Raw genomic sequence first — 26148 nt, 5'->3', positions numbered from 1 at the left:
CAAACAATATAAAAGTGAGAGCAGAGGCTATCATTGCACACACTTTTGATTGATGAATACAGTCTTATAGGCCGCTCTACCTGGTATTAGTTATCTGTGGCCGGCTTCAAATAAATGATGCTTTTCATACCACACACTGTCAGCCGAATTACAACAATACATCATTGTCATCACTGTACACTATTATAAATGCAGTTCATGGGGTTTATTTAATTTAGTTCTATTTTATTCCCTTCGTCCCTGCCCCAGATTACACTAATCCTACAAGGGGCCAGTGATTTTTTTTTTTTATCTGTATGACATCCCAAATGAAGATGCCCCTCATCAAACCAGTAAAAAATATCCCAAACGAAAATCGGCTTACACGAAGGACCTAGTGGCTTCCCTTGCTTGTGGAAGCCCTAAGGGATGCCCTGTGGAGTCAGTCCATATGGCATAACAGTTGGCACATATATATTTTTGTGTTTGTGTGGATTTTGCTTGGACACCACTAACGGCATAATCCCTGCCTGTCAGTGGAATAAAATGTTTATTCACATACAAGTGTCATTTGTGACTATGAGTGGTTTCTCATTTATAAGCAGCAGGCTACATTACAAAGTGTGTTTCTAGATTGGATGCCTTGGGGCAGACCTATGCGTGTCATGGTTGGCTAGAGAAAGCGTGATGCTGAGAAGGTTGAGTGACTATCTAACCCTGCATGCACTTCCCTTGGCCAGCCGCGCGCTGTCTCTTTTAGGGTTTAATACATCCCGTGCAGATGCGTCGAGCAAAGTAAACATTATCCACAGAGCCCAAAGCTAAATGGGATTGGGAGGGGTGGAGGAGGGATGGTGGAGCATTTGTGTGTGTGCCATAGAGGGAGAGAGCAGCAACCGGGCATCAGCCAGAAGTGAGGATAAGTCAGTGTTCAGTACAGCTTGAAAATCAGTTTTCTTGTGAATTTGAAAGTGGAAAATAAAGACCTACATTTGGTTCCTCTCCTCATCTAACCTAAAGTAAGTGCTTCTTTACATTTGCTTCTGGATGTTCAATGATGCTCCGATCTGTATGGTGTGTGTGAGGTTGTGATTGTTGTAATAGTGTTTGTAAATGTAACTGAATTGAATCCCATACTCAGATGAAAATGAGACAAAATATAATCATCCCCATACAAGCCAGGGTATAGATTCCAGAGAGCCACAGTTACCACAAGTGTAGCCTTCCTGTATAATTTTCCAAGGAAACTGAAAAGAATGAGTAATAATTATTATTATTTTTCTACAGATGTTAAGACATGCATTTTTGTCATTATCAATACTTTTAGAAATTGCTAAGGAGTCATTTTGAAACACAATCCAACATTAACATTGTAAATCCTTGTGCCAGTCCCACGCCTGAAATGTAAGTGATATATGAATAGACTTCATAGTGGTACGGCAGGAAGGGCATCTGGTGTAAAACCAATGATTCTGGGCAGATTAACTAATTACTGTTGCAACGCAAGAAGAGGACATATCCTTAAGGAAAGAAACAAGCATACAATTTATATAACAAGATGGTTTGCTTAACATTTGTGGACTGAGTGTTGATTATTCGAGATTGCTCATTACATAAGTGTAGCAGTTTTTTTTTCTCTCTCTCTCTCCCAGTTGTGGAGCATCTTACTGCACTGTCTCTGGGAAGAAGTAAATGACTTTGAACTGGGACTCTATGAATAAATGCAGCAGCTCCTTTCATCGTCTGACAGAGATAACAATCTGTGTGAGTGCGCGAGGGCTGTGCGTTCTGGGGGATTGTGCACAGTCTGATGCGCACGGGGCAAATGAGGAAATTAGGGATAAACGTAATTATGAGCCTTACGTGTCAGAATAATTAGTTATAGACCCAGTTGCATGATTACACACATCTGTCGCTCACATGCGCCGCTGCGTTGGCTCATTAATAAACGAGGGCATCAGGAATGGTGATACAGAAACCTGGGCTTGAACTGTGCTCGCAAGTCTTCGATTCTAAAGTGGAGCAAGCGGAGATACGGAGCTTTGATGGTTGTCCTGAGAGACTCTTGCCCCACTTTCCATCTCCGAGAGGCGGTATGAATTTAGAGCAGCAGCTGGAAAACTTAACACACGTGTGAGAAGCGATGACACCGTCCCATCATCTGCGTAAGGAAGGGTTAGCGCCATTCCGAATTTCACAGTTCACAAGCTTTAACGAGCTGGTGTAGTCTGTCCATCATCCTGAATAGACAGCGCAGTGACCCAGCGCGCGTTTTCTAGCCAGTAGTGTGTGTCTGTGTGAGACCTCGATGTGAGGTGCACAGGAAAGATAGTTTGTTTCTTTCTAAGTGCAAGAAGGCTATTTTTATCTACCATTTAGAATACGCACAGCATGAAGAGACGTTTGATAAAAGGGATGATGCCATGTGCTGTGAAAATTAGATCAAGGATCAAAAACTGGAAGAGTAGCTGCAAGAAACAAATAATAAGACTTGTAGGGCAGTGTAGTAGGCCAGTAAAAATCACATTCAACCCGACACAAATGTACACTTTATAGGCTATATTTTAATTTAATAATTCTTCTACTTCGAGCTTTCTTTGCTTTAGGGGTCAAAACAGGACCAAACCAGTGAACTAATGGCTAGTAGGCATGTGAAAACCATCACTTTAAAATATTATATAGCTATGTGAAATAGAATCCCATCATTGTCTTCTATGTTCATGTGTAATTCAGAGTAAAGGACAGTTAATCAAAGCATCCTGTTGCTGACCGACAGATGGGCTCCAGCTCGTCTTTCAAGGCTGTGGGCACTGGCCTGGATCAAACTGCTAATAGAGGCTTAAGAACTATGGTTGTACATCACATGATCTTGATGTCTCACGTATTTCAGAACTAAATGCCCCCTGTAAATTTCCTATAACTGAACAGATTTTACCTCAGAGCTGCAAAAGACAGGCTTCTTACATTACTTCTTTTATGTTTGGTGTGATTTCTTGGAAAAATGAAGGCATAAAAGTAAGTTTGCTGGAGTACCGTTGCTGGGCGACTGTTGTAGGTGGATTATGAAACACATTAGCTGCCCACATGATATGACATGACACGTTACTAGAACCAACCATGCTCTGACCTCAGCAACAAATGGGCATTTTCACAACAGGATGTCATATGTGCTCAAATCCCAGCAGGTCTCAGCAAGTCCAGCCTATGCCTTAATTATAATATCAGGTGAAACTCTTTAATTTCTTAATTTTAATGCTCATTTTCAAATGCGATTGGCTACTTCTGTGACTGACTGACTAAGCCTGAGAACTATCCAATAAATTAAAAAGGCCAGAACTATGTAAGGTCAGTTGCTAAGGTTGAGAAGAATGAACAGGTTAGTGCATAAAAAATAGAATTGAAAGGGGGCAATCACACGTCCAGCTGCAAAGGTTAATTGGATCCTGTCCAAGGTGAATTCAATCATGATTTGCAAAACACTATTATTGTAACTGCTCAAACTACAAAATGACTTCCTTTTGTATTTTAACTCTCTTCTTTTATGCCCCAATAGATAACAAAATGGAGGTTGGTCTGTGTACTCCGTGCAACATCCAAATTTGTGAGGTGACCTGCGATTCCTTCCGCATCATGTGGGATATGACCCCCGAGGACACTGCCAGGGCGACGCATTTCTTTATTGACCTGAGTCGGAAAGATAACCGTGATCCCAACCGCTTCAAACACCGAGTATGTATCTGTATATCTAACTAAAACTTGTAAATGTCATCCTACAATCTTGTATTTAATAGCTGGCCAAAATGCCAGAAACTAGTACAAATTAAAGCAGAATATAGCCTTTACTGGAAAGTGTAAATAAGCCCTTATGCCCTCCATGTAAAACTTTTAATATTTTCAGTTCGTGTGCCTCAGGTTTCTACCTTGCCCATTTTTACATTTTCCAGTAAGGTACCTTCTGCTAAGATTTAAACTTAACCCTCGTAGAGCACCTGTGCAGTTATTTTGAAACTTTTTTATGACCCAGTGAAGCGCTCTACCTTTTCTCTTCATAATACAAATTACGGTTGGAGGTATCAGTGATATAATAAACTGTATATGCATCAACTTCTTAAGCTCTCTGCATGAATTAATATGGCCTTTGAAGAACAGTGTACATTATTTATTAAACGCAACAGCAGATCATTGATAAAAGCCAAAGAACTGCACAGTGTTCCTCTGTATCCCTACCAGGTTTTTCTACAGACTGATATGGACAGTGTTAGAATTATGGGCCGCTTGAGTAATGAGTAATGACATCTTAATTTTAACAGGGTTTAGTGAGAGTAACCCATAGGTCATATTAGACCTTATTGCTTCTTGATGCCATGGCACGGTGAATGGTGGTTGTGCCCTTTCAGTCACTTTTAGTTTGGTCTAAAAGTGGAAAACAAATGCAGGCAAGAGCTTCAGGCCAGTGACTCACTTAGATATGTTTTCAAGTGGACAAAATCACAACACAGCCCCTATTGGAACATACAAGTTCTAAAATAAACAGTGCTAGACTAAGTATTCAATTTTGTTAATTGAGTAAAAGTACAGATACAGAGGCAAAAGAAAAAAAGAAAAGAAGTAGTGCATGAAAAAAAATCTATTCTAAGTAAAACAATTAAAGTACCAGATGATCTGAAATGTTGAGTTGAAATGAAATGCACAAAGATTTTTGTTCATCAATTAAAGTATCAAATGTAGTGATTTTGTAAATGAATTTAGCAGATTTGAAGGGATTTGATTGCCTCAAAGTTGGCTTATTAACTCAAATTAAAACTGCTAAAAAGTCTTCTGTCATTTAAACAAGTCTTGAACCATAAATAAAAGTACTTTTTACTTTTCAGTCCAGATCTGAAATGTAGTGGAGTAGAAAGTATAGATAACTACTCTCAAATGTAGTCAAGTGAAAGTAAAACATATTCACTGGAAGTACAGATATCTAAAAATGTTTCTAAAATATTGTACTTTTACTTCTGTAGTTTGTTTCATTCCACTACTGAAAATAAATAATATATTCACCAAATAATACAAAATGTCAAATGTAAGAATATATTGTATAAAACAAAATAAAGAACCTACCATATACTAGTAGTACCATGCGATTAATCAAAATACTGCCGAAAAATGTTGCTAACTTTTGCTATTGGTTATTTTCAGGGTTTTTTTTCCCCCTTTTTATCAGCACCTGCAGTGTTCATTCAGTTTCATTTCCCTTGCCAGTATTCAAAGGCACACTCCTTGCAGTAATTAGCAATTCATTGCCATAAATTCAAACAAGGTTAATTTGGGAAGCCACGTCATGAGTGAGGAGGCTGTTCTCCTCTGATACAGGATATGCTCTCTCTAAGGGGCCCAAACACACTTACATCAGCAAAGTCACCATGGATATGGGCCTCTGAGCTTTACGTAATTAAACATGCTCCTTAAAGGCTAAGACCAAAACAAAGCCACTGATATGAATGAGAGTATCCTGGCAACAGCTGGATGGGAATATAGTGACATAGGGGCATAAAATTAGGCAAGGGATCACATTTGTTTTGGGGACACATGATAAACAATTAGCTCTATTGCGCAATATAGTTTTCTTAAAGGGCAGCTAGAAATGACCTACACTTTTGCCACACGATCACAATAAGTGTGTCTTTTACATCAAATTCTTACCTGAAGCCACAGCAATGTTGTATGTAAATAAATAGAATTCATGAACAGATGTGCATAACAGCATCTAAAACTATTTCACTGTAGCTTATTTGTTCTGACATGATTTTTACCCAGACAATTCTTTCTTCTTCTCTGAAAGTGACACCAGCCGTCCTTTGTTTGTGTCCAGGATGTACCGACTAAGCTTGTAGCCAAGGCTGTCCCACTCCCTATGGCAGTCAGGGGGCACTGGTTCCTCAGCCCTCGTACGGACTACTGTGTTGCTGTGCAGACTGCAGTCCGACAAGCAGATGGGGATTATCTGGTCTCTGAGTGGAGTCAGGTGGTCGAGTTCTGCACTGGAGGTAAGCCACATTAAAAAGCACCCATCATGTAGTAGCAGCGGTAAAAATACAGTACTTAAGTATACATTGTAGGTATCTGTACTTCATGTAAGTAGATTTAAAAGTGGATACTTTTTACTTCTAATTCATTACATCTATACTTTCTACTCCACTACATTTTTGAACAGGACTGAAAAGTAATAGTATTTTTTATGATAGATTTGTAGTTTGGGCAAATAAAAATATACAAACAAAACGGTTGGAAAAAATATTGTTTCTGTTGAACAATGTTCATCCGAAATCTTAATCAAATCACTACATTTTAAACTTTATTACAGCACAAAATACTTTTACTTTTTACTCTTATATTAGTAAATACATTAAATTACATAAAATTACATTAAATACATTACATTTTAAAACAGGTACTTTAATACTTTTACTTAAGTAGCATTTTTCATGTGATACCTTTACTTTTACTTAATTTTTTTCTTTATTTTTGCTTTGTTTTCTATACTTCTACCTATTACTTCTACCTAAGTAACAAAATTGAGTACTTATACCACTGTGTATTAGTATTACATTGCAGTGGTTGTAATAATAATAGTTGGAGTAATAGTAGGAAAATTCATGACTCTTTACTTATTTTTGCAGACTATGCCATCGACCACCTGCAGCAGCTGCAGGATAAGGCAAAAGGCTCAGCTGGGAGACTGCTTAAATTCTCTGTGTTTTACCGTAATCAGCACCCAGAGTATTTCAACCATGTCAGGTCAGCACTTTATATTTATAGCTCCACACATCTTCACATATATCTTGTAATACAGCTATAACTGAACCATTAAACCATCTGATTTTGGTCACGCAAATCAACTTATAGTTATAAATTATATCTCTGCACCTTGCTAATATAATAATGGGATTTTTCCAGAAAGGAGTGTGGTGGATGGATGCACCCTGCTCTTAAAGACAACAGTGGAAGTCATGGCTCTCCTGTCAATGGGAAATTACCTGGGGTCTTTTTTAGCTGCAATACTGAGTTTGACACTGGTCTCCCCCCTAAAGACTCCCCTTACGGACCACTGCGCTTCCAGATCCCTGCTGGACACCTGCTTAATCACAACATAAGTCTATATTTTGCAGACTTTTACTGTATGTACACAGCTTACCACTATGTCGTGCTGGTACTGACTCCTGTTGGCTCAGAGGGGGATAACTTTTGTCGAACCCGGCTCCCCATGTTGGACTTGGCCTCCAACCCGTTCCTGATGTATATTGCCCCCCAGAGGCCAGGAGAGGAGCCTCTGTACTGCCATTCCAGTGACGTTATCCTTGAGGTGATTTTTACTGAACCAGTGCATTTGGACCAGGGGACAGTGGAGCAGATCAGCGGTCACCAGCTCATGAGTCTGACCACAGCCAATGCCAAGAAGGACCCCAGCTGCAAAGTGTGCAACATTAGTGTGGGACGTTGATTCACTGAGCAATGGCATTGCACTCAGATTTAATATATTATCAGCCTTCAGAATTTGACAATGTTGGTCCAAATCGTGGGTGAATATGTTGAGTTGACATACTGTATAATGATCATGCATTGTGGTCCGATATAGCTTCTCCCTTTCTTCAAGAATGTCACAATGAGAAATTTGAAAACACTGGGTCAAGTCTGGTATAAAGGTCCATCTGCAGTCCTAATCCTCTTTTTGAGCTTCAACTTTACAATTTCCAAATGAAATTCTACTTGCTATCAGGCAACAACCACTCAGATGTCTAATTGCAGTTGTCTACTATGGGCCTTCTGTCATACACAGTGAGTCGGCTATTTAACTATGATTAGGTTCATATGCTGTGAGAAACTGTTGCTCCCCTCACACCTCACCTGCCCATTCCATAAGGTCAGACTGAAATACCTCTCCTCTGTTCTGAACAAGGCCACACATGCCTTTTGTCAACAGTTTACAATTGACCAAAGCGGACACAAGATGATGATGATTTATTAGACAATTAAACTATTAAGGAATATTGCTGTAAATGGAGAATAACAATTTCATGCCATTTACTTTGGATACATTCCCTGACAGAGGTGTGAATTTACACATATAAGAATGCTGTAATTCTGTCCATTATTATTGTCCCAGAAAGACTCACTATGGCCCCCTGGTAAATATTTTAAACAAAACTCTATCTTCCTCTTTGCATCAAGTACTTTGGGAATTGGGACTTCAAATTTAAAGATGTCAGTCTGTGGCCCACCAAATCGTTTTGGCAAATATACACATGGGACATCCCTAAAACTGTACCAGGAGTCAAAAGTGATGCGTACATGCACATCTTTATGAAAGCAAATGTTTTTAACCCGAAGAGTCCCATGCAGAGCCTGTTCAGTGACACTGCAGTTTTCCAGGATGACCATACTTTTTTCCAGTTTGGCACGAAACAACTGGAAGTCCACAGAGGGCTGAGGAAACCCCAATTTGAGTTGTGTGCCAGGGCAACAAGTGCTGACTGTGCAGCTGTAGCTGTCCCCTGTTAGGTTTAAACCTTGAAAAGATGGCAGTATGGCTAAATCTGAAGGCTCTTCTCTATCAGAGAACATCCGGACATCAGTCAAAGACAAACCCTTAGAGTCTGCAAACATGACATGCTTGTTCTTGAGTGGAATTACTTCAACATCGTTCATCGTCAAACTCATCCCAAAAGGACAAAAATGAGTGGCTGAAAGTCTCAGGGGGAATTTGAGCTCGAATGCAGGGGCGCAACGGCTTCAGGATGGGAACCCAGACATGAGGACAAAGCTGTTTACTCTGGTTTAGGCAGAGCCGAACTGCAATCTCCAACAGTCCAGCAGAGTGCGCCATAGAGCCAATACCCACTACTGGGAGGACACTGCAACACATAAAAATAAAGACTGTTAGGACACAAATTACTTCAAAATACAGGGGGAGCTGTCTTGTGGTATGGAGCATGCACATAAGAAGACAAATACAATAATATACTTTCTAGTATTGATGGTGCTCAGAACAAGACAGAAAATGTTTTTTTCAACACTGAAAGATGTCACCATACAAAGACTATAGCACAAGCCTAAATTTAAACAAAACATTTTCTAGCTCAGACTCTTTAATCTACGCTGATAGAAACCTTTGCACAGTACTGTAAGACAATGAAACTTATGTTTAACAGTCGCTTTTACCTTGAGTCGGCTACTTCCATTTTGCTGTACTGATTTTGCAGCACTGGATTCAAATCGTCAGATCTCTGCATACAGAAAAGCATAAACTGAAACTTATTTTTTGTATAATTTGGTGTACATTTTTGTTGTAAAGTAGATTATTTTGTTTCACCTACAACAGCAGTGTTTCTAGTGGTTCCAGTTATTCCATCTCCTAGCCAGGAAAATGTAGCACAATATCCTATTTATACTACCTCAGTTCAGATGTCACATTGTATACCCCACCCTCTCAATCCTTCAACCAATCAACTGCATAAATACGCAGAACTGTATTATTTATATTCTATTTATAAACACTGTTATAACAATGTCAGGAATATCTATATCAAGTATATTATGGAAACTATTTAAACATTCCTGATCACGGAGAACTTTGAACTGGTTGGCTGGTGTCTTTAGGGATCAGGCTGATGGCATGTGACGCTGGTACGTGCAGGATTACATACAACTCCTGGCAGCTTCACCAGTAGTGAGTGCTATTCACACTCAAAGGTTACTATGTTACAGTTGACATAAATGAATAGGAGTAAATAAAACTCTACTCTAAATAAAAAAGATACGCACAACCTTCCAACATGTGCCAACACACACACACAAAAAATTATACATACTTGGTGGTGCAAAATAAAATTACTTAATGTTGTAATGAAACTATGTGTCTTATTTTTCTTGTCACACATGCCCAGGCTTGAAAATAATATAAACAGAAGATGGCAGATAGTGGTTTAGGTTTATGGGCATCTTTAATAATCTAGATCAGGGGTGGGCAATTATTTATTCTATGGGGTCACATGAGAAAAAGGAAAATATTGTGGAGGGCCGGGCCAAAATGCTTAACTCAATTCTGCATAATATTAATTGCATTTCTTTATAAAAAACAGAAAATAGGATTGTTTGAGCTGGTAAGATAGGTAAGAGTTTATATTATGTCTAACCAATGATAAAGTGAGGTTACTTACAAAAAATGCCATTAAAAAACACCTCTAAAATAAAAGCAAGGTAGCTTTAGTCCATGCATGAGGTAAAACTATAAAATATGTTTATTTTGTAATTCCAAATTAGCCTACATGGAAAGGTCAGCGTCAAAGTGCGTATGTGGCCTGAGAGCTGTACAATGCCAAGGTCTGGTCTAGATAATACAACTGCATGCAACAACAGATGACGTTTTGAGTACTGATGTCAAATCTTAGTACACTGGCAGTTAAGTGTGCCTGCAACTGGTAACATTATGCCCAATTCTACTAGTTGTTATGGAAGTGCTTTTGTCTGCACAGTGCTACTTATAATGTAATAATGTATGTTAGCTACAGTTTAGCTGCCACAATAACAAGGGTTAGGGATTCAGGCCATATTATTTCCAAATTAATGTGTCAATGTGAGACTGACAAAAACAGGCAAGAACTATTATTCACTTTAAAATTCTTATATAATACTGCCGTTACGAACAATTATGGCTGAGAGATGTTGCCTTAGAAACTACATCAAACTGACAAATGTGAATAATAATTACAAACAGTGTGAAAAATGTACATTTAAAAAGAAAATACAATTGTTATTTAGCACAAAATAAGTAAATGCACATCCTCACGTGCACATATTCTTGAGTCCAGTGTTGCCAAGTGCTCAGTCATCCAGTTAGGGACACAGTAAAGAAGGCTGAATACACAGCTCATCAGCATAAATTGCATAACTTTATCATCATTTTAAGAGTAGTTGCCATTTTGCACGCGTCATCACAGCTGTCACACAGTGGCACATAATCCTGTCAGCTGTGACGGGACATGTCCTTCTTCATTATGACTGATGGTTCAGAAATAGATGACTTTTCCTATCTCATGGAATTCAAAACCATGAACCTGTAATGGATATAATTAGGAAAAAAATATTAGTGTAAACTGAAACAAAAGACAGTTCAGTCATGTTGTTGTAGTTCATTATTTGTCAGCAGAGAATACATGCAGAACAAAAAAGCTAAAAATAAATGTTGTAGCCAGTATAAAGTGGTTATGCAAGATGTGAGGAAACAAATTACAAGATGCATAAGGCATGACTTATCAGAGCAATATGAGCGGGTCAAGCAGACAGTTACTTACACCTGCAGCTAAATTAACTGCACAGCTCCAGTTGAGACGAGTGGTGCTATGGTTCGGTATCGCATTAGATGTTGAGAGCCCTCTTCAAGATCCACAACATACTCTCTGGTTGATTTTAATACAGTGTGTAAATATTAGGTGTCATCTAACCAAATGTACAGATTTCTACAATAAGTCTGACATCTACTGGCTATTGACAGAAACAACACATCTAACTCACCTCTGGTCATCGGTTTCAGGTTCCACCAAGATGTTTTCTTGTCTCTCTTTTACTCTCAAAAACACAAAGGAGTCCAAACAAGGCTCGGGGACTGAAAGTTAAGAAATACTGCATATGTCATATTGATACTCAATTTCTCAACAATAAAACCTCAATAGATATTACCTGCTTTAAGCATGTCTATTGTCTGCAGATTAGGAGGCATACGCTTTAATGCCACTGCTTTCAGATATGTCTCTGTATTTGCATAGTATCTAGAAAAACAATACAAAATGTATATGAGAACATATACACACTAATATTTAAAAAATAATTTTACTACTTGGCTTACTCTTTGGCAAAGGCAAACTCTTCCGGTGAGAGCAATGATGAGTCACCCATTTCTCGAGACTTTTCTTTCTCCAGGACGTGTGGAAAGTACTTTTCAATCTAGAAAGAAATTCAAAGTTATGTTGAAATTTTAAAAAAGGGGAAAAAAAAAAGAGAGTTGCATATTTATACCTTCTGCAAACGAGAACGCAAGTAGCTGCTGAGTACATAACGAATCCTATCAATCTCCATGCGGTGGATGCTGGCTTTGGCGTCTCCTTTTTTCACACGCTGCAAGTTAGCTTCCTGTTGGGAAAATGTTAAAGCCACAGAACTTTTTTCCCAAAAATGATTTCTGTTGACAATTTTTTTTATTGCACTGAAAAACATGTGTCCTTACACTGAGCAGGCTTGCATAACAGTAAACCTAAATCTTATTTTTTTCTGGATAAGGGCCAAATAAAATCAATATTCAACAGTAAAACATATCTGTCTCTATGATGCATGTACCAAAGCATGGTTTTAACTTTCTGAACCGGTATTTTATATTGACTACCTAATGTCAGTAATATAAAGAGTGATTGCAGCTGATTTCTAACTGGACGAGTATTCATCAGAGAAATTGTTGTTTACGGTTTAAAAGAGCAGTATATGCATTTTACCATGTGAGTAAGCTGCTCCATCACACACTCAACCACTTCGGACTTGTTCTCCAGGAGCTCCGGGGAAAACTTCTCATTGAGCCAAGCCTTGGACAACACAAAATAAGAGTAACAAGTGTCATTCTTGTTAGTGCATACCATTGCAGAATAATCAATGTACTCTAACTTCTTCTAGTTTTGCGATCAGCTCCGCGGGAGTCATAACATCCTCATGACTGTCATCTTCTTGGTTGATGTCGCTGCCGTCTTCAAGCAAACCGTCCGACATATTTTCCGAACCCAAAATATTATCGGACAAAGTAAGTTTCGAAAAACTCGGACAAAGATTATAAAATGTAAGCGTTTCAGTGCCTGATTGATCAACGACAGCCTATATACGCCGTGTTTACAATTCCTCCTTAATTCGCGCCAGATACCAAATCTCGCGACAGAACATGCGAGTTTTTTTTTTTTGTTTTTTTTGTTTTTAACCCAGCGTCAAGTCTGTAAGGCATTAAACGCGGGTAAAAGTTTTGAAATAAATGAACATTTTCATGTCATGTCATAATTATGTTTATACTATTTAATGACTTTAGCACAAAAAAAAAAAAAAAGTGGAATATGAAAGACAAAAATATTTCTTGAACTTTTGTTTTCCCGTTCAATGAAAAGTGGAAAAGTGGGGTACATTTTTCTTATTTTGTTTACATTCAGTTACCGTCAATTACACAGAAATATTTAACAATGAATATATTACACATCTATCTTTATTGTAGTCATCAAAATACAGTACATGCAAAATGGTACAAATGTGCAAGGCATTAAAAATAAAAACAAACAAAAAAACACATACACCTATATAGTTATATATATTTATAATTATAAGTAGCTGTATCATGACCCCAGGTTTATTTAAATACAAACAGTTAAATTTGCTGAGATTGTCAATATTATCACACTATCAAGCTGTTTCACTTCACATATTTTTTCTCAGGTCAACGCCACATAAATTTCACTTCCCTCCAACATATTTTATGTTTTATGATGGGGAGACAGATGGGGAATGTTGTTAGGAGTAAAAGATTTTTTTTTTAATCAAAGTTTATGTTGATAAATAGGCATCACATTAGGTAGAGTATATCCAGGGTGAGACATGGAATAGGAAAATGGATAAGCCACAGGCCCAATGAAAGCAGGATGTCCTGGATTTACTGGTACCTGTCGATACATTAGCTGATGTGGTGGTCTCATTCTGTTTGGAAGAAATGTGGGATGAAATGACATGTGAGGCCGAGAGCCCCGTCCAGATTTGTTGTAACTGGACACAACACACGCTGTAGGCAAATTATGCACAAAACTATGCTGAGATAGTGGAGCCTTGCACAACCTTGATTGAGAGTTTTCCCATTTTTCAGTCTGATTAGTCCTCTGAGATGTGCTGTTGAGTTTCTTTGTCGCTGAGTCATCTGGAACCTGCCGTGTTTGGTGAATTTTATAGCCAAGGCGAATCGGAGCAGGTCTCAGGAGCTGTACAGTTTTTGGGACAACTTTGGTGAAACTGGAGCTAGATGCAGCAGCCAAATCATATTTAGCATGGAAGGATGATGAGTGGAAAGAAGGTGTGAAATGTGTTCCTTTGTAAACTGGCATCCAGTTTGTAATTCTTTCATTAGCAAAATGTTTGGTCACTGGTTGTGAGTTACTCTCTGTTTTATCAGAAGTTATTTCCTTGGATTTGAGGCTCTCCCTGTCATCTGTACATACACTTTTTACTTTTGAGTGGTTTAGTTGTAAGTCTAAACATGGTGATGATTTGTCCTGATGCCTGATAGCCTTGTCTTTGTTTTCTACGTGACTCTCTTCTGAAGAAACTGACAGAGGAGAAGGGCTGCGTGAGGAGGAGGAGGACTGAGGCTGTGGAGAGCCATCAGAAGAGGCCCTTGCTGAAGAGGCTGGTCCTGGAGAGGAGCAGAGGATGACAGATGGCCGCTGGCTCTCCTCGCCCTGTTGTCTCAGGCGGAGACTGGCCTGAGCCATTCGTTTCTTCTTCTCCAGAGGGGAGATCCCTGCTCCTGCTGCGGGAGGGACAGGAGGTGTCCAGGTACATGTTGAGGGCATTGGTAGGAAATGAGCCAGGTCGTATATACTCAGATCAGAGCTTGGCTTGGAGCGGTCTACTTTGTCAGAGGGAATTGTTCTCATGGAGGGGTGAGGGTGCAGCACTAGATCATTTCTCTGTATTCTCAGCTGCAAAGCAATAAAGATTTGTTAATGAGAACTACTTTTAGTTTTCACATCTTTTAAACAAGCATAATTACCTGAGAGTCCATGTCTCTGTCTAAGTGAATTCTTTTCTTTTTCCCCTCAGCTTTGTCCATTTTGCCATCTGCGTTCCTCTTGTAAGGTTTTCGTGGCTTGGTGGGAGGCAGAGGTTTGTCCTCCTCTCCTTTGAGGTGTCTCTCATAGGGTAGGACCAGTCTGATCCACAATACAATCATACTGTTAACATTTCTGAGACACTGATAATGACAAAGTGCACAGGCAGAACGGTCCACTCCAAACCTTTCATAATGTTTGCGGGTGCAGGTAGCTGCACTGGTGCTGCCTGGACTTCCACCCAGCTCATCGTATACTCTCTTCCAAAGACGTTTTGTCGTTACCTGTAATAAAACATTTAGGAATATAATGAAAGATGCTACAAAACTGTGCTGTAAAAAACTGTGCATTACACTGTCCTTATGTTACAGTCAAATGGATGATGTAAGTTGTACTTACTGAATCATAACCCCCAAGTTTCTCTACAGCTTTATAGATCATCCAAAGGTTAACTGGGAGTAGGATAAACAGGAAGAATCTACATATTTAAAAGTACATTATAAATAAAAAAAATATTTTAAAAAATCAACTAACTTTGTTTAAAGCCCAAATGTGGAATCCTCTCTATGGGCGTTCCTCTGACCCTCATATAGGAGTGTAGTCCAGAGATAAAGGACTTCTCCTCCATTTGAGCACTTGGTCTGGTCTCTTCATCATAATCATTTGATGAGTCAGGGATCTCGATCACAGAGATGGGGGTCTGCAAAAGATTATGCACGAAATATTATTGTTTGTTTAAGAGTTTAATATACGTTAAAGGAAATCTCATGGGACAGAAAAAGTTGAAATGAAACAAAATAGAGGCAAAAGCTTCACCACTACTTTCAATAGATAACCACTGTGCATCCTGTCTGCAGGGAAAGCATCACAGTTGTGGGTTTTTGGTCTTGATCTGACTGTCACAGGTATCACAAGTGTCAAAGGCAGGTGTTGTGTTCAACTCAATAAGTCACTGTCTTCAACATACTGTATCTCATAGATTCAGTTGCACAGTTAAAGATTCAGCAAAACTACACTTTATAGAAACGTTTAGACGTTAGCTATGACGAGGTGAAACAAATGAAGCACCTTGTTTAGAGGCAGTGTGTTTCCCATCTGCAAACCAAGTGGAAAAAAACATGTGCTCAGGCTATACATAAACTCATAAACTCTTTTTGTGCTTTCGCAACGTTAGGGCCAACATAGTGAAATCTGTGAAGTAAATTTCAGGAAATTTGGTTTATCATGAGATTACATTAGAGCTAGTAGGACAGTTGTTTTATTTTATTTATTGTTGCATGTGTTAGGCTTTTAAACAGCGTGGTTTCATATTGAATTTGGTTCCTCTATGTGGTTCCTGGTTCCAAGAAGTGAAGCCTCAACAATGAGTAATAGTGAAGGTACAGGGCCCTCACTGAAAATCAGAGACAGTGAAAAGGCATATTCATCCATGCTAATTTAGTGGGCAGATGAAATACTGAAGTGTGTTTGTGAGAAAAGAAACCCAAATTAATTTTGAACAGTAAACTCATTGCTTTGATATTTTATGTACATTTAGCCTCTTTGAAGAGATAATGGAATATAATATATATCAGTGGGAATACCCTAATTCACACAGACAAACACTATTTTTAATGTTTTTAACAGGGGTCTGTATTTTGGTGGACCCTCTTTCCATATTCTGTAAATGAAAATTGTACATTACAGATTTGTGACTGCCTCTTTCCCTCATAGGGCCCTGGGTAAAGTTTATATCCCCAATCTGACACTCCTGTTTTTTTAATGTTACCTTTGTTTCATTGTTTGTCTCCAGTTATATTTTCCCACACAAAGCCCATTTGATTGTACAATCTAGATGCAATATTACTTTTCCATTTGATGAGAAATATCTGGAAGGCCACGTGGGTGACTTTGATGTCAGTGTCTGGATATGAGTCTCACTTTGAATGTCCGTAATCTATTGGCCTGATGCTATCGAGAGCTTCATTCACCACACAAACCACCAAGCTTTCATTTTACATCAGCACTGGAAATTTGATGAGCTAAATTGTGTTTTTCATATTGTACCTTTTACCAGAACAGCGCCTAATATCATACCACTGAGAAACACCTGCACTTTCTTCTTTGAATTCAAGACACTTTTTCTTACTCTCAAAGACAGACACTGTATTAGGAATCAGCATTTTGTTTAAACTCCATAAAAAGGGGAAGTGAAAGTCAACACTTAGAAGAGTCATACCAATAACTGTAACTGTTGCTAGAAATTAACAGTTTCTCAGCAGTGTTTGCATTACCTGGCAAACGGACCCTTCCTTGTCATCTGATCTCTGTTGTGTCTCAGTTGCCTCCTCTTCAGCTTTGAAAAAAAGTTTTTAAAAAATCTATTATACAAATATTTTGTATTCCAGTTCCAACCAAAAAGTATTGTAAGTATGGTTTTCTAATTTGGGGTTTTCTGTGTTATTTTATCCAATTATAATGAAATTTGGGGAATTTAGCTGAGCATAATGTAAACTGTCTGATATCACACCACAAGTGCAAACCACATCCTGCTCATGAACACAAGGGCTTCAATGGTGTCATATTATAATACACACCAATGATAGTATGAATTACTTATTACATAATATGTTTAATTATTAACATTGATTTTCTTTTTTTTAATACAAAAAAAAAATAGTTTAGGTTCTGAAACATATTGTTCAAATTCACAAAATGTTGGTGTTATGGGTAATATTTGAAAACGTGTTTCTTTTGCCTCTTTTGGCCTTCACCTAAATGACCTTACTGGCATAAAAACTCAGTATACTTCTGTTTTTCATTTCTGCTTTCTACCCATATTGTTGTCATACATTTAAATATTGTATTGTTATTGAAATGTATATAACACTTATCACAAATGAGTTATTGCAATACAGTCTTAGACCTAATAAATCTATATTTAACTATAAATAAAAATAATTATAAGGTTTAGTGTACATTACACTTTAGAGTAGATAGTCGATATATATATATATATATATATATATATATATATATATATATACACACACACACACACCCACATATACTTATATACATATACATAAATTTTTGTTCAACTGATAAAAAACTAAGTACATTTAAATGTAAAACTATAAAAGTATTCTTACCCATCTGTCTTTGGTTGTCCTCTAGCGTCTTGTCTGTGGGAGCTTTTCATTGAGTGTCCTCTTCAGACTGACACCACCAAACAGGAAGCTGTCTCCACAAATGTTTCATTGGTTACACCACACAAACTAGTCTGGGAGGCTGAGCTTTGCATTGTTATATCAACACATGATCGCTTAATAGAATATTCATTTGATGGAAGACAAATAATGTTTTTTTATGGACAGATCTGATACAGTTACATCACTTATAGTCTTTGTTATCAATTTGTGTGTTTTTTTTTTTTATTTTGTTTTTTTTATGTTATATCTTAATAGTTTTATTTGGGGAAGTGAGAAAAGCATCAAATCACATGAAAATAGTGTTAATGATGGTGACACTATAATTTTCCAAATATGCTAACGTAAAATATATAAAATGTTTGAATATCTTGTTCAAAATTAATTTCTGTCAGAATTATATTTAGGGAAGTGTTGTGGTAAAGCTTCACATCTTCAAAGATCATCCTTTTCTGAGGTCAAAATTAAATCCAAGACAATGAGGAAGCAACTGATTCTCCTAAATTTACAGAGAAAACAGCTCAGCTGTTTAGTTTCTTTCCGTTACATGAGTCAGAGGGTGGAGTCTGAAGATATTCCTATTATTGGTGGTCAGTCATTTCACCTATGGACAAATATTGGCCATGTTTTGAATTTCTACACCTGCCTGATATGCATTCCCACAACAAACTGCCTCGTCCTTCAGTACCCATCTGCATTGGTTTGTCTTAGTTTCTTCTTTGAATACTGACCACTTGCACACTGGAAACCCCCTTCAAGATCCACATATTACCATTAACACATAATTATTACCGTTTTGCCCTCATCAATCATGCACAAATATTTTATTACAATTCTAGCTGCTTATTTTTTTGTGTGTTTTTTCTTCTTTGGTGAGATAATGATAATCAGACATTTGTCCGTGGACATAATGTTGGTTCATGTGTAAACTGAAAATCCTCTATGTGTACAATGACATTTGTTAAATAATTCTGATTTAAAGGTCAGAAAAACAGAAATTTACCAAACTTACATAGTCTCACATATTATTTGATGTATGCAAGATAATAACAAAGTAGGTGGCTGTAATGAGTGGAATGATTCCACTGAAATTTGAGGTTCAGATCAAAAAGAGTAAGATTCAGAAAGTCCCCAGCTATTCATTTCGCACTTTCACTGACATAAACATGTGAGGTTGAATTGAGTGCAGTCTGTTTTATGAGAAAATATTGAGACTAAAGATTAACAGGCAATACTAAGTACAATACAGTTTCAGTTATACTCAACAGTTAATAATTCCCATGATTTTATATTAAGTTTCCTTCAAGTACTAATTTGCAAAAAAAACAAAAACAAAAAAAAAACTGCTTCATGAAATCCCCTGCTCTGTACTCATTCCAAGAAACGTATCGTAATGCACATAGTTCATATAGAATTAAAACCCCCCGAGACAACCAAGTTTCTTAGCTAATTTTATTATGAAGAAATGTAGGTGCTTACAATCTGAAAACAACATGATAATGCAGAAATACATGATGCCCTTTTAATTTATTCATGATGTATTTTTTCCATCAAGAAAAATGTTTTGCATAACCGCTGCTGTTACACTTTTCAAATAATTCAATAAAACTAATACATAGCGGTTTCTTGCATTGTCTACCCCTCTGTATGGCACCAGAAACTCAACCTCAGACCAGCGAGATTAAAACATATTGTTCCTGAAATGTTAAATAGGCTGAAATGATTTGGTATATATAGCAAACCAGTTATAGTCACAGTAAAAGGCGAAATCAACCATTCAGTGCAGAGCAAATCCTCAAATGCTTTATCATTTTAGTAAATACTTGCTTTATCTACATGGTTTGAAATTCACACAGGATTCAGGTTCAATCACAGACAAAGAAAATTCAGTCTTCCGGTAACTAAAAGGCAAAAAACAAGGCAAAAGATTGTACTGCAGCTGGTACCACTATCTTTGATATTTGTTTTCCTGAAATGAAAAGGAACAAATGCTACAAGCGATAAAAAATATATGCAAACATACGTTTTAAGGAATGTGCGATAATGTAGGCGGATACTGCATCACATTTAGATTTCTTTAGGGAGGTGGAAGGAGTTTTGGTCATTCACAATTCCCTAACTACACCATCTACACCACCAACTCAACATAATGAAAATTATTACTTAAATTTTGTGCAAACCCGATGGCCCACAATAACCATATATTTATTTATCACTGGTCCATTTTTTCTTTTTTAAAATAAGCTCATTTCATCACAAGGACTGGCTCTGCAGGCTGGTGGTTCACTGTAGGTCTGTCCTTGTTGACGTTTGGAGGTGAAGGGGTCCTGGCAGTTCAGGGACTAGATAAGCTCCACATAATTAGCTGGGAACATGCCAAAGTGACCGTCTGGACCAAAGCCTCTCCACCAGCCCTCGTCGATCATCTCAATGCCTGTGATAATCTCATCCGGGTCAAACGAAATCTCTGTATCATCAGCTGTAAATAAAGAAAATGATTGATAAAGTTAAAATAATGTCATTTCATTAACAACATTTATTGCAATACAATATTTATGAACACTACTTTCTCACATTGTTATTAACAAAGATTACTATAAATAAATATGTAATATTGTTTCTGTTGCCATTGCATTGTAGAACTTACCAGCCTGATAATCATACAGGGCTTTTGCACAAATGCCTCTATCTGATGTCTCTTCAGGAGTCTCTTCAGGAGTCTCTTCAGGAGTCTCTTCAGGAGTCACCTCATACAAGTTGTTCTCCTCCTGCGGGACAATGAAAAAAACACAGTGATGTTTAGTTTTATGGCCTATAACTATTATTAGGAGGCTTTACATATATACATATATAAACACAGAGAAGCAATAACCTGAGCTGGCTCCTCATAGGCCTTCTCTTGGACATATGAATTAACAGCTACAGGCTCTTCTATAAGAAAAAATACAGAGAATGTTTAATGTCAATATTTAGATGTCAAAATTGTGATCTGAAGATGGCACTTCAGTTGTAGCAGCTGGAGCTAAGCATAAACTTTTGGTGAAAACAAATGGATGATCTTGGGGAACTTCAAAACAAAAAACAGCTGTAGCACTTCTATCAATATTATTGAAGGAAATATTGCAATAACTTATCAGTGCATGCTTGTACATGTAAAAACATAATATGCTGCTTATAAGTGAGTCTTAGGTTAGTTCTTAAATACTGAAAAATGTATGAGCCTTAAGGGCGATTTCACAGTTTGAGTAGACCCCACCTTTCGGCTGCTCCTGGGGCTCCTCCTTCTGCTCCTCATACTCACACCTGGACTGTCCATCACCCACTTCAGGCTCTTATCACCCAAAACACAAGCACAGACATGCATATACATGGCAAAACACCCACAAGCCCACACAGGTAAACTCTACCACCACTGCACTTTTATATAGGAAAATAATGAGGACACACTGAATGGAAGAATTACTAACAGGAGTGACAATGACAGTGACAAACAAAATGAGTTTTTCTATGTAGATTTATGACTGCACAACTAAAGAGTTGTAAAATATATAATAATGTATAATTGTATTCATTATTAATTATATAATATTATTAATTACACACATTAATTACACACATTACACACATTAACAACTCATTTGGAACGTGTTGTGCAGCCCTAAATAACACTGGACATGTTGACAAGAGTGTGTGTGCTCACACCTGTAGCCCGGACAGGAGAAGCGGAGCTTGCTGGTACAGGGGAAGCTTGGCGCGGAGGTGAGTGGGGCGACTCAGGCTCATAGACTGGTTTAGACAAAAAAGGGCTTTGCAGACGCCCTGTTAAAGACACACAGACCCCAGGAAGCATGCAGGACGGATGAAACAGGACACATTTAAAACGACAGTATGGAAAAGAGTTGGTGATGAGCCAGTGAGTTAAAAGGCTTAAGAAATCAACAAAAGCGAAGACATAGCAGCAGGGCATGCACTGGCAGTACCTGGCTGTGGACTGACAGGGGCAGGAGAGGGTACATCAGAATCACTTGGAGTGATTCCCCGCTCCCTCTGTTTGAACATCTCTCTGGGGTTTACAGCACGCTGAGAGATCAGAGAGGCTGCCTCCTGAAAACCAAAAGCCAAAATAAAAAGATGTATATTACACAGTTTTATTGAGACTAACAGAGAAATTGAAAAGATTTCTACAGCAGAATTGGAAAAGGAAATAGAGATTGGTTAGAGGCAGTGCTTTGAAAGAGGAAGTGACGGTAGTTGAGCCAAAGGTCAGCACTTGTTAAAGGGAAACTCACGTTGGCTTTTTCCACTGATTCCCCTCTCCTCACTGCCTTTCTTTGGGCTGCATCTGTTTGTTCCTTCTCCTCCTGTTATGACCATCAGTTAGCTTTTCTTTAACTAAAATGTTTACATGAACTATTCCACAAACCAAAACGCTCTTCATGCACTGCACTAACCAATACTTGTGACAACATGAGGACTGGGAATTTTTAGACTTACATAACGCTTCTTTTCTTGCTCTTTACTCTCTGCTTCCAGTTGCTGTTGGTATTTTCTATTAAAAATAAAGAGGAAACAAACTATTACACTACCGCCAACACAGGACACTTGTGAAGCATGTTATGAAGTACTATGCCCTGTACTTCTGTTGGTCGATTTGTTGTGCCCTCTCTTTGTCTCTCTTTTCACGAAGTGCTGCTTCTTTGGCCTCGCGGTCTTTTCTTTCATTCTCCAGCAGTTGCCGCTCCTCGTTTGCCCTGCGTCGCTCCTCCTGGCGGCGTTTCTCCTCTTCTTTCTAATTGTAATTCAAGTCATTAATATAAGATTTTAATTAATTATAACAAAAGACTAAACATGAATTGAACAAAAGGATTCTAAATTTCTTAGATTATGATTATTTGTATGTCAGTGTTTCCTGCAAAAAATTGGTTAGGCAAGGCATTGCAGGCGAAAGCGAGGAGCGGGGGGATTATGTGCACAATCCGATCTTTTGATCTATATTTTAAAAAATGCCATATTGTTCAGCCCTACTTTGTATACAAAAATGAAGTTATTAGCTTATTGACTTTAGTATTATTGACATTACTGACTGATAAAAAAGTAGCAGCCTCTTCTTAGCTTACCTCTGCCTGTGCCCAGAAGCTATCTTTATTGGTCTTCTTTATTTCTGACACGGCATTAGTCTTTTGATACACAGAACCCTGATAGAAGATTTTTGTTAGACAAACAAAATACTAAAAAAAACACAATGTTACACAATGTTAAGGATAATTAAAAAAATTAAAAATCACAACAATTCTTGAAGTTCTTACCACAGGACCTTGAGGACCAGTGTCTTTGAAGCGGTTGGATGTTTCTTTGTGAAAGCTGTAGTTTGCTCCTGATGCTTTGGCCACTTTCTCCATTATAACCTCTGGTTCTACATCTTCATCTGCTCTGGCATTTATTGTAACGTGTGCTCCCTACATTTGTACAATATAATACAAGTAATATCAGATAACTATATATATTTTTAATACAAATTTTACCTTTAGGAACTTTGCCATTGTGCTGACGTGGTTTGCACAAATTCCTTTCCTAGCATCTTTTACGCCTTCACCAGTCTACAAACAATTGCATGCATTATGACACAGAAGGCAAAGACAAAGTTCTTCTTTGTTAAATGTGTTGATGACTGACCCAGTTGATGAGGACGTATTTGGGCAGACCTGAATTTGGGTCTTGAACTCTGCAGAAAGCGTACATCACCTTTCCACTATTCAGATCCTCAATCATCTCTTCCAGTCCTCCATCTGACCAACAAAAAACACACTGTTGCTTCTTGGACAGTTTTACAGTATAATAATAGGGTGAGAAGCCCGAGGCAGCATATGCTTGTTTGGGTAAATCCAATTTTGCTGACTGTGAAATTCCAGTTTAATAATACAGATTTCACTTACCTCCCTTTGCTGCCAAGCGAATGTCATCGGTATTCCCTTCATACGTGAACAGAGCCCTAAAGAGATACAATAGTTTCATTAATAGTTGATGTATTTACATCTTAATCTGGCTAACTTTTGATTGTACTTTGAGGAAATGATAGGACATATGTGTAATAAAGGGTGGCCTGATTATAGCAGACATTTATACACAGTACTCCCTTGGTGAATAGGACAATTCCCTAAGGTTTTGTTAATTAACTCACTTCAGTCAACTGTAGCTGTGATGTAGTTACATTTTTAGCAATACGGATGGACTTGTATACATTAGCTAATAGTATGTTTAGGGTGGAACCATACCAAATTTCGCCAACCAGGAAATGGACATGGTTACACTAAGTACATACTGCTAATGATAACATATTGTACAGCCAGCACATAAAATAATTATTGTGAGGGTAGTGGCATTTTCAGCATGTGGCTTTTGGATCTCACACACACACGTAACTCTTTACTTATAATTTACTCAGGAGTGTCACTGTTAGCTAGAGGCTGGGGCTATAACATATTTCAAATATTCCATTTATTGTTTGCAAAACAATGCATCTTACCAGTTCGTGTCGGATTTTTCATCCACAACTTCTTTATAAGCAGCTGTCAAAGCAGGGCCATTTTTACTGAGGTTTACTGCCATTTTTGCGTTATGTGCAGCTAGCCAGCTAGCTTAGGGAAGGGCTCTTTCTGATGGGCGGGAGGAGTGACGATGCTGCTCAATGGTAGTAGAGGAAAGCCCATGGTCACGGTTAGGCTTGCTTCATTCATAATTTGAGACAGCCCGGGAGAGCGGAGCTTAACCGTTTAATAGAAGCCGCCCCACTGCAATACACCCATGACTATACATGTAATAAATCCCAACGTCCCGACGTTTTTGGGACGAGATAAAGTCCATCTTCCATGGGTGTAAGTCATGTATCAATAAAAGAAGTATAAGTACTTCTATGGGGTATGGCCTATCGTTTGGTTAACTGCATAGGTAGGTCAATTGTCGTGCTGCAAGTAGTCTCTAGATAGATGAATACACACAGTAATCCAAGATTAACTTTAATCATATTTCATGACATGTCCATAGATATCTTGTATGTGGTGTGAAATGTGGATGTTGACAGTTTAAGCACAGACATTCCAGATCAGTAAGATGCACACGGCTGGTCCTGCATTCAGACAAGTATAGGCTCAATTAGAAATATATTAGTTTTGTTCAAGCTGCACGTTCCATTTAAGAGATGAGATGAGTTACCCAAGAGGATACAGCCCTGATATAGCAAGTTTACAGTTTTTTTCATGACAGTTAAATGTAGAAAATGAGGGTTAAGGCTATTATTTTAGTTAGAGGTGTTAGGCAGATGAAATGTAACGAAATCCCTGATATCTGGCAAATGGCTGAGAGGATTCTTGGGAGTGCAAAGCATGCTAAGCTGCCTATATAAACTCTAGAGGACAGTCAGTGTAACACCACCGGTGATACACTTCAGCTGCTCTCAGTCACACACTGGAAGATATTTTTCTTTTAAATGAACAATGCACAGAACCAAAAATCATTTCAGATTTCATTGTCTGGCAGATTTCTCTGTATGTCTGAAATATTTTGTTATCCTGTATATAATGAACTGACCATCATAGAACTAATAACAAATATGTATTGGTGCTAAAAACTATGTTAGTGATCAAAGCGTCAAGTGTACATGCTTAGTGTGGACCTTTTAGTATAACTCCAATTTAAAATGCCTCTACAATATCAGTAATAATGAACCATTTCCCTTTTTTTCAATATTGGCAGCATCAGCACATTATGACGTAATAAATGTTATACCCTAACAATTTAATCCAACAATTACCATGTATTATTTAAACTATTACACCACAATCATATCTCAAGTGTGAAAGAAAAAAATAGCCCCAAATTAAAGTCTTTCAAGATACAATAGCAAAGGTTACATACAAATTAAACAAATTATTTACTGTTTCATGTACAAATGAAGATGGGCAGACCCAATCATAAATAAAGGACATTAAAAAGCTGAAAAAAAGCTTTACATCACTGTCTTTTAAAGCAAATGAAAGTGTCATGGCAGCTGCATTCATTAAACTCAAGTTGATGCACATGACTTAAAATGACAAGTATGCTAA

At 37.8% G+C, this 26148-nt stretch overlaps 6 protein-coding genes across 8 annotated transcripts in view; 1 reads left to right on the top strand and 5 right to left on the bottom strand.

Annotated features, from left to right (window-relative positions):
* Positions 1–3540: 3540 nt before the first annotated feature.
* Positions 3541–7465, top strand: LOC110169947 (phytanoyl-CoA hydroxylase-interacting protein). The gene is made up of 4 exons (XM_020935555.1): positions 3541–3708; positions 5837–6011; positions 6645–6762; positions 6922–7465. The coding sequence occupies exons 1-4, from the start codon at positions 3541–3543 to the stop codon at positions 7463–7465; spliced, it is 1005 nt and encodes a 334-aa protein (XP_020791214.1).
* Positions 7466–7863: 398 nt separating this feature from the next.
* Positions 7864–10106, bottom strand: ppp1r3c2b (protein phosphatase 1 regulatory subunit 3C2, duplicate b). Its single transcript, XM_055161572.1, is given in 4 exon segments — positions 7864–8665; positions 8667–8876; positions 9184–9248; positions 9335–10106. Coding segments are annotated over 3 exon segments (849 nt in total). The 5' UTR covers positions 9204–9248; positions 9335–10106; the 3' UTR covers positions 7864–8046.
* Positions 10107–10239: 133 nt separating this feature from the next.
* gins4 (GINS complex subunit 4 (Sld5 homolog)) lies at positions 10240–12939 on the bottom strand. Its single transcript, XM_020935537.2, has 8 exons — positions 12673–12939; positions 12507–12593; positions 12037–12150; positions 11867–11964; positions 11701–11789; positions 11536–11626; positions 11316–11420; positions 10240–11078 (listed from the first exon to the last, which is right to left on the bottom strand). Exons 1-7 carry the CDS (start codon positions 12772–12774, stop codon positions 11324–11326), a joined length of 678 nt encoding a protein of 225 aa, XP_020791196.1. The 5' UTR covers positions 12775–12939; the 3' UTR covers positions 10240–11078; positions 11316–11323.
* Positions 12940–13234: 295 nt separating this feature from the next.
* Positions 13235–18142, bottom strand: arid5a (AT rich interactive domain 5A (MRF1-like)). Of its 3 annotated transcripts, none has more exons than XM_020935481.2 (7): positions 17993–18142; positions 17135–17196; positions 15396–15561; positions 15261–15313; positions 15048–15145; positions 14804–14963; positions 13235–14732 (listed from the first exon to the last, which is right to left on the bottom strand). In XM_020935481.2, the coding sequence occupies exons 1-7, from the start codon at positions 17994–17996 to the stop codon at positions 13581–13583; spliced, it is 1695 nt and encodes a 564-aa protein (XP_020791140.1). In that variant the 5' UTR covers positions 17997–18142; the 3' UTR covers positions 13235–13580. The 3 variants fall into 3 exon arrangements, with proteins under 3 accessions (XP_020791140.1, XP_055017545.1, XP_055017546.1); XM_055161570.1 differs by having other exon boundaries at positions 15261–15289; XM_055161571.1 differs by lacking the exons at positions 17135–17196; positions 17993–18142 and having other exon boundaries at positions 15261–15339; positions 15445–15556.
* Positions 18143–19487: 1345 nt separating this feature from the next.
* dbnlb (drebrin-like b) lies at positions 19488–24731 on the bottom strand. Its single transcript, XM_020935407.2, has 15 exons — positions 24573–24731; positions 23983–24038; positions 23723–23835; positions 23572–23646; positions 23356–23505; positions 23167–23244; positions 22687–22838; positions 22544–22598; positions 22339–22410; positions 22030–22153; positions 21752–21868; positions 21306–21380; positions 20922–20980; positions 20697–20817; positions 19488–20528 (listed from the first exon to the last, which is right to left on the bottom strand). The coding sequence occupies exons 1-15, from the start codon at positions 24653–24655 to the stop codon at positions 20392–20394; spliced, it is 1467 nt and encodes a 488-aa protein (XP_020791066.1). The 5' UTR covers positions 24656–24731; the 3' UTR covers positions 19488–20391.
* A 318-nt stretch (positions 24732–25049) lies between these two features.
* The window catches only part of ube2d4 (ubiquitin-conjugating enzyme E2D 4 (putative)), a 4510-nt gene continuing 3411 nt past the window's right edge, over positions 25050–26148 (bottom strand). Inside the window, exon 7 of the mRNA XM_020935382.2 lies at positions 25050–26148. This exon is cut by the window's right edge and continues 1147 nt beyond it. The gene's annotated coding sequence lies outside the window, so the exon portion shown is untranslated.

Source organism: Boleophthalmus pectinirostris, unplaced genomic scaffold (genome assembly GCF_026225935.1).
Source record: "Boleophthalmus pectinirostris isolate CB_2022bp ecotype Guang Dong unplaced genomic scaffold, ASM2622593v1 HiC_scaffold_4, whole genome shotgun sequence".
NCBI classification, from domain to species: domain Eukaryota; kingdom Metazoa; phylum Chordata; class Actinopteri; order Gobiiformes; family Gobiidae; genus Boleophthalmus; species Boleophthalmus pectinirostris.
This window is presented reverse-complemented; position numbering and strand designations above follow the sequence as displayed.

Coding starts and splice junctions, on each gene's coding strand:
- LOC110169947 (XM_020935555.1), top strand. CDS start 3,541: ATGGAGGTTGGTCTGTGTACTCCGTGCAACATCCAAATTTGTGAGGTG. Junction 3,709..5,836: donor CCAACCGCTTCAAACACCGA/GTATGTATCTGT, acceptor GTTTGTGTCCAG/GATGTACCGACTAAGCTTGT. Junction 6,012..6,644: donor GGTCGAGTTCTGCACTGGAG/GTAAGCCACATT, acceptor TTATTTTTGCAG/ACTATGCCATCGACCACCTG.
- gins4 (XM_020935537.2), bottom strand. CDS start 12,774: ATGTCGGACGGTTTGCTTGAAGACGGCAGCGACATCAACCAAGAAGAT. Junction 12,151..12,506: donor TGGAGCAGCTTACTCACATG/GTAAAATGCATA, acceptor TTTTCCCAACAG/GAAGCTAACTTGCAGCGTGT. Junction 11,627..11,700: donor AATAGACATGCTTAAAGCAG/GTAATATCTATT, acceptor CTTAACTTTCAG/TCCCCGAGCCTTGTTTGGAC.
- arid5a (XM_020935481.2), bottom strand. Junction 15,314..15,395: donor ACATTTGGGCTTTAAACAAA/GTTAGTTGATTT, acceptor TCCTACTCCCAG/TTAACCTTTGGATGATCTAT. Junction 14,964..15,047: donor ACCCGCAAACATTATGAAAG/GTTTGGAGTGGA, acceptor ATTGTGGATCAG/ACTGGTCCTACCCTATGAGA.
- dbnlb (XM_020935407.2), bottom strand. CDS start 24,655: ATGGCAGTAAACCTCAGTAAAAATGGCCCTGCTTTGACAGCTGCTTAT. Junction 23,245..23,355: donor CTGGTCCTCAAGGTCCTGTG/GTAAGAACTTCA, acceptor ATCTTCTATCAG/GGTTCTGTGTATCAAAAGAC. Junction 21,381..21,751: donor TTCTCCTGTCCGGGCTACAG/GTGTGAGCACAC, acceptor TTGGGTGATAAG/AGCCTGAAGTGGGTGATGGA.